Source organism: Oncorhynchus mykiss, chromosome 9, assembly GCF_013265735.2.
Source record: "Oncorhynchus mykiss isolate Arlee chromosome 9, USDA_OmykA_1.1, whole genome shotgun sequence".
Lineage (NCBI taxonomy): Eukaryota > Metazoa > Chordata > Actinopteri > Salmoniformes > Salmonidae > Oncorhynchus > Oncorhynchus mykiss.
Window position 1 is genome coordinate 64,125,226 of NC_048573.1, and position 15,449 is coordinate 64,140,674.

At 41.8% G+C, this 15,449-nt stretch overlaps 1 protein-coding gene across 7 annotated transcripts in view; it reads left to right on the forward strand.

The window, feature by feature from the left end:
- Positions 1 to 9,462: 9,462 nt before the first annotated feature.
- Positions 9,463 to 15,449, forward strand: part of LOC110532648 (nck-associated protein 5-like) — a 31,895-nt gene continuing 25,908 nt past the window's right edge. For 4 of the 7 annotated variants that reach the window (XM_036988664.1, XM_021616725.2, XM_021616721.2 and 1 more), the window contains exon 1: positions 9,464 to 9,783. Coding sequence is in view for 3 of the 7 variants with exons in the window: in XM_021616721.2 (XP_021472396.2) it covers positions 9,743 to 9,783 (41 nt within the window). In the remaining 4 variants the exon portion in view is untranslated. Of the gene's footprint in view, positions 9,784 to 15,449 lie in introns of all 7 variants that reach the window. The other 3 variants (XM_036988661.1, XM_036988662.1, XM_021616723.2) reach the window with 2 other exon arrangements.

Consider the following 15,449-nt stretch of genomic DNA (forward strand, 5'->3'; position numbering starts at 1 on the left):
AACAGCGTTAACAAGGCTTACAGTTTGGTTGTACATGCTCACAAAAATCTGCCTTTTACTTCCCCTGCAGCCTATTTAGCTGTATTAATCTACTTTGAGGAATATAAACTTCTTGCAGCGTATGTCCTCCCCCCCCATCTGTTAATTTCCTGTTGGACACCCCACTACATCCAGGTCCTATGTCCATTCTGACGTGTCACACAGCCTTGGCCCTGGAGAACCAGGCTATCAGGGCCATTGCTGAGGCCCCAAAGGACTTCCTGACCAGGGCTGAGCTGGACACCTCAGGACACGACGACTCGGCTGACATGGAGCTCTGTGAGAGAGAGATGGTTTATAGAGGACCAGGTGAGATGTCATGTTTAATTATTGATAATGATTGTGGACCAGTAGCCTTGTGAACCAGCCAGACCTGTCTGTAGCTCACTCTTGTTAAATGGAATGGGGAGCGCAAAAATCAGGCTGGTCCTACGTGGCTAGTGGACCAGAGCCCTATATAGGTGTTTGTCTACCATTTTATTATGGTACTCTGCATCAACCCTCTTTAGCTGCAGCACTGTCAAAGCTGTTAAATTATATATTGACATTTTAGTCATTTAGCAGACGCTCTTGTCCAGAGTGACTTACAGGAGCAATTAGGGTTGGGTTAAATTCGGAAGACACATTTCAGTTGAATGCATTCAATTGTACAACTGACTAGGTTATCCCCCTTTCCCAAGTAGGGTTAAGTGCCTTGCTGAAGGGCACATCAACAGAATTTTCACCTAGTTGGCTCGGTGATTCGAACCAGGGACCCTACGGTGACTGGCCCAACACTCTTAACTGCTAGGCTACCAGCACAACAATAATTGTACATTGTAAAAGTAACCGTACTCCATAGAACAGTACATTGCTCTTAGTCATAGTCTTAGTTACTGTACAGTGCATTCAGAAACTTTTCAGACACTGAGTTTTTCCACAGCCTTATTCTAAAATTGATTAAGTAGTTTTTTCCCCCCTCAATCTACACTACCTGAATGACAAAGCAAAAACAGATTTTTCTAAATTTTATCTAATGTATAAAATAAATGGAAACATTGACATAAGTATTCATACCCTTTTCTCAGTGCTTTGTTGAAGCGTCTTTGGCAGCGATTACAGCCTCGAGTCTTGGGTATGTGGCTACAAACTTTTTGGGGAGATTCTCCTCTGCAGAATCTCTCAAGTTCTTGTCAGGTTGGATGGGGAGTGTCGTTGTACTGCTATTTTCAGGTCCCTCCAGAGATGTTCGATTGGGTTCAAGTCCGGGCTCTGGCTGGGCCACTCAAAGACATTCAGAGACTTGTCCTGAAGCCACTCCTGTGTTGTTCTGGCTGTGTGCTTAGGGTCGTTGTCCTGTTGGAAGGTGAATTTTCGCCCCAGTCTGAGGTCCTGAGTCTCCCAGTCCCTGTCTCTGATAAAAAAAATATCCACAGCAGGATGCTGCCACCACCTTGCTTCACCTCCAGACATGACGCTTGGCACTCAGGGCAAGAGTTCTATCTTGGTTTCATCAGGCCAGAGAGTCTTGTTTCTCATGGTCTGAGAGTCCTTTTGGTGCCTTTTGGCAAACTCCAAGCGGGCTGTTGTGTCTTTTACTGAGGATTGGCATCCGTCTGGCCACTCTACCATAAAGGCCTGATTGGTGGAGTGCTGCATAGATGGTTGTCCTTCTGGAACTCTGGAGCTCTGTCAGTGACCATCAGGTTCTTGGTCACCTCCCTGACCAAGGCCCTTCTCCTCTGATTGCTCAGTTTGGCCAGGCGGCCAGCTCTATGAAGAGTCTTTGGAGCCACAAACTTCTTCCATTTAACAGTGTGTTCTTGGACCTTCAATGCTGCAGAAATATTTTGGTACCCTTTCCCAGATCTGTGCCTCGACACAATCCTGTCTCAGAGGTCTATGGACAATTCCTTCAACCTAATGGCTTGGTTTTTTCTCTGACATGCACTGTCATCTGTGGGACCTTAGACAGGTGTGTGTGCCTTTCTAAATCATGTCCAATCAATTGAATTTACCACAGGTGGACTCCCATCAAGTTGTAGAAACATCAAGGATGATCAATGGAAACCGGATGCATCTGAGCTCAATATCGAGTCTTAAATATTCTGAATACTTATGTAAATAAGATACACTACCTGTCAAAAGTTTTAGATCACCTACTCGTTCAAGGGTTTTTCTTTATTTTACTATTTTCTACATTGTAGAATAATAGAAGACATCAAAACTATGAAATAACACATAAAATCAAGTGTTAAACAAAATCAAAATACATTTTAGATTTGAGAATTCAAATAGCCACCCTTTGCCTTTGACAGCTTTGCACACTCTTGGCATTCCCTCAACCAGCTTCACCTGGAATGCTTTTCATACAGCCTTGAAGGAGTTCCCACGTATGTGGAGCACTTGTTGGCTGCTTTTCCTTCAGGAGGTGTGTTGGGTCATTGTCCTGTTGGAAAACAAATGATAGTCCCACTAAGCCCAAACCAGATGGGATGGCGTATCACTACAGAATGCTGTGGTAGCCATGCTGGTTAAGTGTGCCTTGAATTCTAAATAAATCACAGACCGTGTCACCAGCAAAGTACCCCCACACCATAACACCTCCTCCTCCATGCTTTACAGTGGGAAATAAAAGTGTGGAGATCATCCGTTTACCCACACCGTCTCACAAAGACACGGCGATTGGAACCATAAATCTCCAATTTGGATCATCAGAACAAAGGACAAATTGAAGCAAATGTCCATTGCTCGTGTTTCTTGCCCAAGTAAGTCTCTTCTAATTGGTGTACTTTAGTAGTGGTTTCTATGCAGCAACTCGACCATGAAGGCCTGACTCCGTCTCCTCTGAACAGTTGATGTTGATGTCTGTTACTTGAACTCTGAAGCATTTATTTGGGCTGCAATTTCTGAGGCTGGCAAGTCTAATGACAGCAGAGGTAACTCTGGGTCTTCCATTCCTGTGGCGGTCCAGTTTCATAGCGCTTGATGTTTTTTGCGACTGCACTTGAAGAACTTTCAAAGTTCTTAATTTTCCGCATTGACTGACCTTCATGTCTTAAAGTAATGATGGATTGTCGTTTCTCTTTGCTTATTTGAGCTGCTGTTGCCATAAAATGGACTTGGACTTTTACCAAATAGGGCAGTCTTCTGTATATCCCCCCTATCTTGTCACAACACAACTGATTGGCTCAAACGCATTAAGAAGGAAATCAATTCTACAAATTAACTTTTAACCAGGCACACCTGTTAATTGAAATTGATTCCATGTGACTACCTAATCATTAAGCTGGTTGAGAGAATGCTAAGAGTGTGACAGATTTGCAAAGGCACAGGGTGGCTGTTTGAAGAATCTCAAATAGAAAGGATGTTTTGATTTAACACATTTTTTTTGCTACTATACGATTCCATATGTTTAGACGTCTTCACTATTATTCTACAATGTAGAAAATAGTCAAAATAAAGAAAAACCCTTGAATGAGTAGGTGTTGTAAAACTTTTGACCAGTAGGGTATCTGTTTTTAATTTTGAATACATTTGCACACATTTCTAAACTTTTTTTTTTTTTTTGCTTTGTCATTGTGATATTGATGATTTATTTTTTATTTAATCAATTTTCGAATAAGGCTGTAACAAAATTTGGAAAAAGGGAAGGGGTCTGAATACTTTCCAAAATACACATTTATTTATCTGAAAGCTTTACATAGGCAGAATGTTGAAGAAAATTGTTCCTATGTTGTTGAAATGACTATGGAAATTGTCTTTGTTTGAACTGCATTTCTTCTTGTTCTCTCCAGATTGTCATGGAGGTGATGGGGAACCTACAGAAAACTCAACAGAACTGGACCATGTTGCTGCAGATGAGAAGATATTTACCTCAACCTATGTTCTAATAGGTTGAAAAGACTAAATCCCACCCATATAAAAAAAAAATATGTTGAATTCCAGCATCCGTGCCTGACCTCACTAAGGCTCTTATTTTTATTTAACTAGGCAATTCAGTTAAACCGTCTTGAAAAAAAGAATTTGTTGTTAACTGCCTTGTTCGGGGGCAGAACGACAGATTTTTACCTTGTCAGCTTTCGGTTACTAGTCCAACGCTCTAACCACTAGGCTACCTGCCGCCTCTTGTGGCTGAATGGATCAAGACCCCACAGCAATGTTCCAACATCTAGTGGAAAGCCTTCCCAGAAGAGTGGAGGCTGTTATAGCAGCAAAGGGGGGGGACCAACTCCATAATAATGCCCATGATTTTGGAATGAGATGTTTGACGAGCACGTGTCCACATACTTTTGATCATGTGTACATACCTCAAGTACCTTGTACCTCTGCACATTGATCTGGTACAGATACTCGCTGTATATAGCTCCATTCTTGTATATATTTTTTCCCTCGTTTAGTTACAAAAATAAAATAGTAACTTTGCGTTGTTGGGAAAGGTTCTGTAAGCAAGAATTTCACTGAGTTGTCTACACCAGTTGTATTCGGCGCATGTAACAAATTAAATGATTTCATTTATCTGAAAGCTTTACATAGGCAGAAATTATCTTTTTTTTTTATACAACAACATATTATAGATTGAAGGCAGGACATGGCAATAATGGGCTTGGTGCTAAAATGATATTCCAGATTTGGACTATAAGAAAGTCAGTTTGTAGAAATGTGTTTTTAAAAGTTCAGATTGGTGGAGCAGCTCTGGTCAGGGAAAGAGTTCCATAGGTGAGGGGCAAGGGAGCAGAATGCTCAGTGCCCCAAAGTACATGTCTTGGGGACTTGAAGCAGTGGTGTGTTGGAGTGGTATGTGTGATGTGGCTCATTGATATAAATTGGTCGCTAATGTAGGTGGGGCAAAATCCATTCAAGGCTTTAAACACTAGGAGGAGAATTTTAAAGTCAGTCCTATAGTTGACCGGTAGCCAGTGGAGTTTGGCAAGGATGTGGGTGATGTGGACTATTCTAAAGAAGCCTCTGAAGTGATTTGCCTGGAAGGCCCCCGAACAGTGTTGTCGATTCGGGAGACGATCAATGCGTAGATGAGTTTCTCTGCTTCTGGCTGCGTAAGCGATGGTTTGAGCTGGGCGATGCTTCTTAGATGGAAAAAGTTTTTTGCAGATATGTTTTATATGGGCATCAAAGGACAGCAAAGGATCAAACTTTACTCCCGGGTTTAAGAAGACAGAAGGATTGCTTGACCATCAGTTTTAGTGCAGATGTTTTCAGCACTGGTGACCTGCTTGAGTGTCCCAATAAGTACTGGTGACCTGCTTGGGTGTCCCAATAAGCACTGGTGACCTGCTTGGGTGTCCCAATAAGCACAGCCTCTGTCTTGCTGCTGTTCAGCTAGAGGAAGTTCTTTCATTCATGCCCTGATGTCATCTAGGTAGCTGCTAGGGCTGAGATGGTGTCCGGATTTGTGTTAATATATAATTGTGTATCGTCAGCGTAGCAGTGGAAGTTGATGTTATTCACTCAGTATACCAAACATTAGGAACAACTTCCTAATATTGAGTTGCACCCTCACCCCTTTGACCTCAGAACAGCCTCAGTTTGTCGGGGCATGGGCTCTACAAGGTGTCGAAAGCATTCCACAGGCATTGTTGACTCCAATGCTTTCAACAGTTGTATCAAATTTGCTGGCCTGGCATCTACTACCATACCCCGTTCAAAGGCTCTTACATCTTTTGTTTTGCACATTCGCCCTCAATGGCACACACACAATCCGTCTTAATGATTAAATATCCTTCTTTAACCGGTCTCCTCCCCTTCATTTACACTGATTTGAAGTGGATTTAACAAGTGACATCAATAACGGATCATAGCTTTCACCTGGTCAGTCTGTCATGGAAAGTGCAGGTGTTCTTAATGTTTTGTATACTCAGTGAAGTCTCTGAGGATTTAGCTGAGAGGGAGCATGTAGATTAGGAACAGAATAGGCCCCAAAACGGACCCCTGTGGGACACCACGTGTGACTGTAGACTCCTCCGATCTGGACTTCCAATTGTGATTTACTGCTTCCTATTGGAGAGGTAGGTGGAGAACCAGTTCAGAGCAGTTCCGGAGACTGCAATGTGCTCTCTGAGACATTGCAGGAGGATGTCTTGGGCAAAGGTGTCAAAAGTAGAACAGATCTAAGAGGATGAGGCTAAGTGACCCAGAATCTGCAGCCATCAGTAGGTTGTTGCTAACTTTCACCAGAGCTGTTTTGGTGCTGTGCAAGGGCCAGAAGCTAGACTGGAAAAATGTGTACAGCTGATTGGAAGACCGATGGAATTGAAGCTGGTTTGCAGCCACTTTCTCCAACACTTTTGATAGAAAGGGGGAGGTTGGAGATGGAGCTGTAGTTGGATAGGATGTTTTGAAGAGTGATTGCATTGGTACCTCACTGGTCAGCAGGGACTTGTTGATGAGGGTGGTGACAAACTGAAGTTGGCTAGATGAGCAGGTTTTGTGTAGGGATAGGGTCAAGGGAGCAAGTGATTGACTGTAGTGGTGGATGGAACTTTGTGAAGTTGCTGAGGGGAGGGGCAGTCTGGGTTGGGGGTTCAGGACAGAGTGGGTGCAGGTCGACTTAGAGGAAAGGCACTCAAGGCTGAAGCAAGGCACTCAAGACTGATAATCAGCAGCAGATTGTGGGTTTCAAAATGAAGCAGTCTCTTTATATAACAGCAAGGCCTTGGCTGCTCGCCTTTTCAATGTATTTACAGTGCATTCAGTAAGTATTCAGACCCCTTGACTTTTTCCACATTTTGTTACATTACAGCCTTATTCTAAAATGGATTAAATAAATGTTTTTCCTCATCAATCTACACACAATAATGATTTTTTTTTTTATGTTTGCAAATGAGAGTTGTCTGGTGCATTCTGTTTCCATTGATTATCCTTGATGTTTACAACTTTATTGGAGTCCACCTGTGGTAAATTTTATTTGGACATGATTGGAAAGGCCACACAACTGTCTATAAGGTCCCACAATTGTCAGAGCAAAAACCAAGCCGTAATGTCAATGGAATTGTCCATAGAGCTCAGAGACAGGATTGTGTTGAGGCACATATCTGGGGAAGGGTAGCAAAACATTTCTGCAACATTAAAGGTCCCCAAGAACACAGTGGCCGCCATCATTCTTAAATGGAAGAAACACACCAAAACTTCCTAGAGTTGGCCACCCGGCCAAACTGAGCAATCGGGGGAGAATGTCCTTGGTTAGGGATTTGACCAAGAAACTGATGGTCACTCCGACAGAGCTCCAGAGTTCTTCTGGGGAGATGGGAGACCCTTCCAGAAGGACAACCATCTCTACAGCACTCCACCAATAAGGCCTTTATGGTAGAGTGGCCAGACAGAACCCACTCCCTAGTAAAACGCACATGAAAGCATACTTAGAGTTTGCCAAAAGGCACCTAAACGACTCAGACCTTGAGAAACAAGAATCTCTGGCCTGATGAAACCAAGATTGAACTCTTTGGCCTGAGCCCGGACTTGAACCCGAATATCTCTGGAGAGACCTGAAAATAGCTGTGCAGCAACACTCCCTAGCCAACCTGACAGAGCGAGAGGATCTGCAGAGAAGAATGGGAGAAACTCCCCAAATACAGGTGCGCCAAGCTTGTAGAGTCATACCCAAGAAGAATTGAGGCTGTAATCGCTAAAGGTTCTGAATACTTATGAAACTGAAATATCACATTTAATTAATTTTTTAATACATTTGAAACATTTCTAAAAACCTGTTTTTGCTTTGTCATTATGGGGTATTTTGTGTAGATTGAGGGGGGAAAAACTATTTCATCCATTTTAGAATAAGGCTGTAACATAACATTTGGAAAAAGTCAAGGGGTCTGAATACTTTCCGAGTATGTGTATCCAGGCGGCGCTGCCTCATTTTGATGGTAAAAGTCCCCTCTTTGAGCCATGTTTCAGATCATGTCAGTCATTGTCTGAGAAACTCATACAAAAGAGGACTTGTTAAGTATTGGATATTGTAGATTGCAAAACTTGTGGAGGCATTGGTGGAAACTTTCATTACATTTTGGTTGATACACTGTGCTCTGTATGGACTGTATTGGCTTGGAGGGGGTGATGTCATTTGCCTGAGGGTCACTGAGCTCTGCTCCTATATAAATAACCTTCCAACCCATCTGGGATATGGCTGACATTTTGAATTCAGACATTTTGGTGAGGTTGGAGAAGTTGCCACATATGCTAACTCAATGTTAATGATCAAAATAAAAAAGATTCCTATGATCTTGATAAGCCATCAAAAAAAAAGGTTGATTTAAAAACAATGTGCATAAAAAAGTTAATAATAATTTGAAGGAGTAAACTACTACAGCTGCCTCTAGGCACCATGGCAACCATATCCCAGATGGGTTGGAAGGTTATTTATATAGGAGCAGAACTCAGTGACATCACTTTCTGAGGCAGGGGTAACCCCTTAAAGCTGCAATATGTAACTTTTGGGTAACCTGAGCAAATTCACAAAGAAGTGTGAGTATTAAAAGTGGTAGATATGTTCTATGTGCGCTATTTCTATGTTTCCCGTTCTTAAGTTTCCTTTTTGTGTCTTTTACTTTTGGTTTTGGACACCAGCTTCAAACAACTGAAAATACAATATTTTTGTTTATGAAGAAGATTGAGGTTCAGATGGTACAATGATTCTCTACTCTATACTTGCTTGTTTTTTCACAAACTAAGGTAAACTATTTGAATTTTAGCAACCAGGAAATGGCGGAGCGATTTCTGCACAGTGCACCTTTAAAACGGGAAGTGATGTCACTGAGCACTGCCTCTAATATAAAGGACCTTCCACGCCCACCTGGGATGTGGATGCTTGATGAAGACCTCAGGGTTGAAATGTTGTCAATTAAAATCTCATGAACAGCAGTGTGCAGCGTTTTCCTTGAATTTTTCATGAGTTCACCTGTAACTCCAGCAACTGCAAAAAAGTTCCTGGATGTACATAAGCTCTTCAGCTTTTCTATTTGGTGTGTGCAACCCATTTACATTTGTACCGCACTTAGGCTGCATTTACACAGGCAGCCCAATTCTGAAATTTTTCCCCTAATTGGTCTTTTGACCAATTACAATAGGCTCTGAAAAAAAGCTGTTGTGAAAAGATATGTGATTGGTCTAAGACCAATTAGTGGGAAAAAAAGATCAGAAATGGGCTGCCTGTCTAAATGTAGCCTTAATGTACTTTCTGAAAATGCCTGCATCTTGATTTGCCCTTTTCAATGAAAAAAATGTTATTCTCCAAAGCATCATCAGTGGAACTTTTGAGACGACAAAGTGACATTAAAAAGTCGTACTTGGCAACATGGAACACAGCCTGACCTGAAATTGGGGTGGATAATACAATTTAATTTGATGACATCACTTTCCCTTACCCAGTCCGATAAGTCTAACGCTGCAAACAAGCCGAGGCAACATGGGGTGTATTCATTACCTCTTGCAATGGAAACAGTTTGTCTTTTAAGAACCGAACGAAACGGGGAGGAGCCTACCTGAATGTGTGCAATAGAAACTCGTTTTTGTTAACCATTTCCGTTTGGGGTAAACAGTTTCTGTTGGAAAACGTTTTGCAACAGAATCTGCGTAATGAATACACCCATGCAGACGAAGCGATAAAACGGCCCAAGACAAGACAGGGGTGGTCTCTCAATACACCGCCTTATATAAAGGTTATTGTATAACGTAGCAATTGAGTATATTTGGGCCAATACATTACTGAATGGTCAGTTTTCAGCAGGACCCACCAAAACTACAAATGAGGTGAGTTTGATTTCAATGTATCGATTCGAATCGCGCGTGTGTTGTCGCACCAATGTGACAAGCGAAATAGGTAAAATAGGCAGTCGTGTTATTGATGTAATGAAATTTGTCTAAATGTCGACAGATTTGTTTTCGCTTTCAGAAAAATAAAACGAAGCGATTTCAAGTGAGATCAAGTCACATTTGAAGGAATTGATCTTGCAATTCAGTTTGGGATAGCATTTCACATTTGGGTTAACACACCACCTTGACTATGGGGAACCCCTAGATTTCAGTTCAGTATGGAATCTAAGGCCATTAGACTTACGCAGTGTTACCAAAATGTGCTCACTTACACCATGAACAGCAGTGACTCATTCAAGTGTAATGGGTGCTAGAAGCACTCCCTCACACTGGCTCTAATTGTTTACAGATGTTTTTGCATGCCTTTTGTGTCACATACACTACCGTTCAAAAGTTTGGGGTCACTTAGAAATGTCCTTTGTTTTTGAAAGAAACAACATTATCAGAAATACAGTGTAGACATTGGTAATGTTGTAAATTACTATTGTAGCTGGAAACGGCTGATTTTTAATGTAATATCTACATAGTCATACAGAGGCCCATTATCTGCAACCATCACTCCTTTGTTCCAATGGCATGTTGTTAGCTAATCCAAGTATATCATTTTTAAAAGGCTAATTGATGATTAGAAAACCCTTTTGCAATTATATTAGCACCGCTGAAAACTGTTGTCCTGATTTAAATCAGCAATAAAACTGCCCTTTAGACTAGTTGAGTATCTGGAGCATCGGCATTTGTGGGTTTGGTTACAGGCTCAAAATGGCCAGAAGCAGATCCTAAAGAAACTATTCTTGTTCTGAGAAATGAAGGCTATTCCATGCAAGAAATTGCCAAGAAACTGAAGATCTTGTACAACGCTGTGTACTACCTTCACATGGCAGCACAAACTGTCCCTAACCAGAATAGAAAGGAGTAGGAGGCCCCGGTGCACAACTGAGCAAGAGGACAAGTACATTAGTGTCTAGTTTGAGAAACGGATGCCTCACAAATCCTCAACTGGCAGCTTCATTAAATAGTACCCGCAAAACACCAGTCTCAACGTCAACAGTGAAGCGGCAACTGGCATTCTAGGCAGAGTTGCAATGAAAAAGCCAAATCTCAGACTGGCCAATAAAAATAAAAGATTAAGATGGGGAAAAAGAACACAGACACTGGACAGAGGAACTCTGCCTAGAAGGTCAGCATCCCGGAGTTGCCTCTTCACTGTTGACGTTGAGACTGGTGTTTTGCGGATACTATTTAATGAAGCTGCAAGTTGAGGACTTGTGAGGCGTCTGTTTCTCAACCTAGATACTCTAATGTACTTGTCCTCTTGCTCAGTTGTGCACTGGGGCCTCCCACTCCTCTTTATATTCTGGATAGAGACAGTTTGCTCTGTTCTGTAAAGGGAGTAGTACACATTTATTACTGGCCATTTTGAGCCTGTAATCAAACTCACAAATTCTGATGCTCCAGATACTCAAATAGTCCAAAGAAGTCCAGTTGTATTGCTTCTTTAATCAGGACGACAGTTTTCAACTGTGCTAACATAATTGCAAAAGGGTTTTCGAATGATCAATTAGCTAATCCAAGTTTATCATTTAAAAAAGGCTAACACAACGTGCCATTGGAACACAGGAGTGATGGTTGCTGATAATGGGCCTCTGTACGCCTATGTTGATATTCAATTAAAAATCAGCCATTTCCAGCTACATTGTTAATGTTGTAAATGACTAATGTCTACACTGAATTTCTGATCAATTTGATGTTATTTTAATTGACAAAAAAAATTGCTTTTCTTTCAAAAACAAGGACATTTCTAAGTGACCCCAAACTTTTGAACAGTAGTGTATGTCTGTGAGACACAGTTGCTATATGTCATCATGTTATAAGATTGCGATTGTTGCATATATTTTTGAATGATTTACAAGCTTAAAACATGATGAATATTGGATCCATTGAGATAAAAACAAATTATATACTTCCCTTAATTGCAACAAGACTCTTTAAAATATGCAAATCATGTTACATCTGACATAGTAGCACATTATCAAAATATGTGTTCATTTGGCCTTTGATCATCAAGCTTCCATGTATCCATTGTGTTCTGAGTCTGACAGAATCATGCTGACATTTGAAAATCATTACAATATCCAAATACTCACAGAAGACATCAGCCATAACATTTTAGACCAAGACTAGAGGTAGACTTAGTGTTTGACTATTCCTTGGGCTCCTACTCATGGAATAGGCCTAATTTCATACTTTTTTAAATGTAATTTTTATTTTATTTTTAGATTAGAACCTCTGTAAAGTCAAGGTAATTAATTCCCTAGCGATCACTATGTTGTTCCTGGTTGTGTTGACTGCTCTAGTGTAGTTAACCTAATTCCGCTTGTCAATCATTCATATCGGGTTCGCTAAATTAGGGTTGAAGTAAAAATCTACAGGACAGTAGCTCTCCAGGAACAGGGTTGGAGAGCCCTGAATTAGACTATTGATAACAGTTACGTCTGCACAGGGCTCCATTCAGACACGCTTCTACAGTGCTGTTATTGAATGCCTTCCACAGATAGGTCACAGTGTCACTAGGCCATAGGAGGCCTACCTTTCTTAAACCTGCTGCTTCCCCTCGGTGCATATGCCTCATCAGCATCCTTTGAAGATGTGCTGGGCAGGGCTACCCCTCTCTAGCCTTGCTGACTCATGTGACTTTGAGTTAGGTGTCAGCCAGACTAACCCCACTCCCGTCTCGTCTTATCAGTTTTTCCTCTAATTCCCTCTGCACCCCCGCCGTCTGCTGCATGCAGGTAGTTACCATGGTTATGCAGCCGCACCAGCTGAGGCGCTTCTGGAGCTGCATCACATTGGCATGTACAAATATTCATAAATTACCCTGTGTAGCTGGAATGATATGACAGAGCTCAAAGCAGGAGGCAGGACCAAGGTCTCCCCGAGACATCACTACTGTTTCCAAACACACTGCATAAATTTGGATGAAAGAACATTTCCCTCATCTGCATTGTTTTACCCAGCAGCCTTTTTGTTTCTCCTTTTCTTAAAAAAACACAAACCACAGAATCAGAAGAGTTGGTGCCTGTGTGTCAGTCAACGGGAATGTTTTGCTAAAGGCAGAACATTATTTAGGGGTCATTAAGAACAGCTTAAACTATTCCCCTGGTATTTGTCTACTAATATAAACCGTATCAAATCATTTGCTTGGTAGAAAATAACAATAGCCTTTTGGGCTTAGATATAGGCTTAGATATAGGCCTATACTGCAACAATTCATTCATCTGTGAGTGTTCCTCAAAGTGTAAAGGACTAAAACTCGTTCAAAATCCACCCTAAAATGGAATCTGCGGTCACACAAATATTGCAGTTGGTTAAAACACCTCCAGAAAGCAGCTGTAACAAACATCCAATTCATCGCCTCAACCAGGGGATATATGGCTTGCGATGTAGCGGCTTTAATCAATTCAAGCAAGCCAGGTCAATGGCACACATCCGGTTTGGCCAATGACATGTTAAATAGTTGGTCGTGATTGTGAAAACCTGATCTGAAAGAGCATGAAGTGACAGAAATCAAAAAAATTGGTACAACATGCTTGTAAAATGCTATAACTTGTTTGCCGCATGGTCTCAGAAAATCCCAGTGATATTGCTCTGAGAAATTCACTCATGGATTGCCATCCAAAATAGTGCTCCTTTGTGCTTAAAATGGTGCATTATTAGGGTACTGCCCTCAATAAATCACTCCTACAAGCGGCTTAGTAAAGTCAGTACCTCACTCCAAGCGGCTTAGTAAAAATCAGTACCTCAATCCTACAAGCGGCTTAGTAAAGTCAGTACCTCACTCCTACAAGTGGCTTAGTAAGAATCAGTACCTCACTCCTACAAGCGGCTTAGTAAAGTCAGTACCTCACTCCTACAAGCGGCTTAGTAAAAATCAGTACCTCACTCCTACAAGCGGCTGAGTAAAAATCAGTACCTCACTCCTACAAGCGGCTTAGTAAAAATCAGTACCTCACTCCTACAAGCGGCTTAGTAAAGTCAGTACCTCACTCCTACAAGCGGCTTAGTAAAGTCAGTACCTCACTCCTACAAGCGGCTTAGTAAAGTCAGTACCTCACTCCTACAAGCGGCTTAGTAAAATCAGTACCTCACTCCTACAAGCGGCTTAGTAAAGTCAGTACCTCACTCCTACAAGCGGCTTAGTAAAGTCAGTACCTCACTCCTACAAGCGGCTTAGTAAAGTCAGTACCTCACTCCTACAAGCGGCTTAGTAAAGTCAGTACCTCACTCCTACAAGCGGCTTAGTAAAGTCAGTACCTCACTCCTACAAGCGGCTTAGTAAAGTCAGTACCTCACTCCTACAAGCGGCTTAGTAAAAGTCAGTACCTCACTCCTACAAGCGGCTTAGTAAAAGTCAGTACCTCACTCCTACAAGCGGCTTAGTAAAAGTCAGTACCTCACTCCTACAAGCGGCTTAGTAAAAATCAGTACCTCACTCCTACAAGCGGCTTAGTAAATTCAGTACATCACTCCTACAAGCGGCTTAGTAAGCTTATGATATGCCTTGTTGCTGGTATGTTTAAAATTCAGGCTCTCCTACTTAAAACCGCTACCATCAATCTAATTTCTCAATGCACTAGAAACACATGAAGATACTTGGACATACCATGGACATTATATATAGCTAGCTACCCTCTGGCATCTGTATGATCAATTGCTCTTGGTCATCTCAGACAGTCAAAATAAAAGATGTATGGAGTTTCCAACCATATAGTAACCTCTTTGTAATGTCAATGGGCTTCAATTATATATATTTTATTCTATGAATAAGTCTTTCTGGGTCTGGCCAGACATGAGAACAAAGGATGTTGGGATGTGAGAACATGCTTGGCTTCAGCTGAGCTGGTTCAGTGGGCGTCTGTACTGACTGACACGGGCCGCGTCTCAAACGCCACCCTATTCTCAACATAGTGTACTACTTTTGACTAGAGCCCTATTGGCTCTGGTCTAAAGTAGTGCACTATATAGGGAATAGAGTGCCGTGTAGGACGCGCCCACGATGCCTGGTGTCCAGATGTTAGCGGCTGGCTGTGTGCCTGCCCACATGTTAATGGTCCCTGCACCTCTCTGGCCCTGAGAACCACCCTGCTCTTCTATAGCCAGGACCACAATCAGTAGGCAAACATTGTGGAACATTGCAGGGGTCCGGGGTTGTGTCCAGTAGGTACAACACAGAAACCAAAATGTTTTGAGCTGGTGAAACAGTGAGTTATTGCCTGAATTTGTTCAGTAAGGAAGGCTGCACTCTTAGAAAAAAAGGTTCTGGATAGAACCAAAGGGTTCATTGATCAGAACCTCAGGGTTGCTATATAGAACCTTAAGGGTGCAATATACACTGAGTATACAAAACATTAAGTACATGACAGACTGGCCAGGTGAAAGTTATGATCCTTTTTTGATGTCACTTGTTAAATCCACTTCAGTCAGTGTAGATGAAGGGGAGGAGACCAGTTAAAGAAGGATTTTTAAACCTTGAGACAATTGAGACATTGATTATGTTTGTGTGCCATTCAGAGGGTAAATAGGCAAGACAAAAGATATGTGGCTTT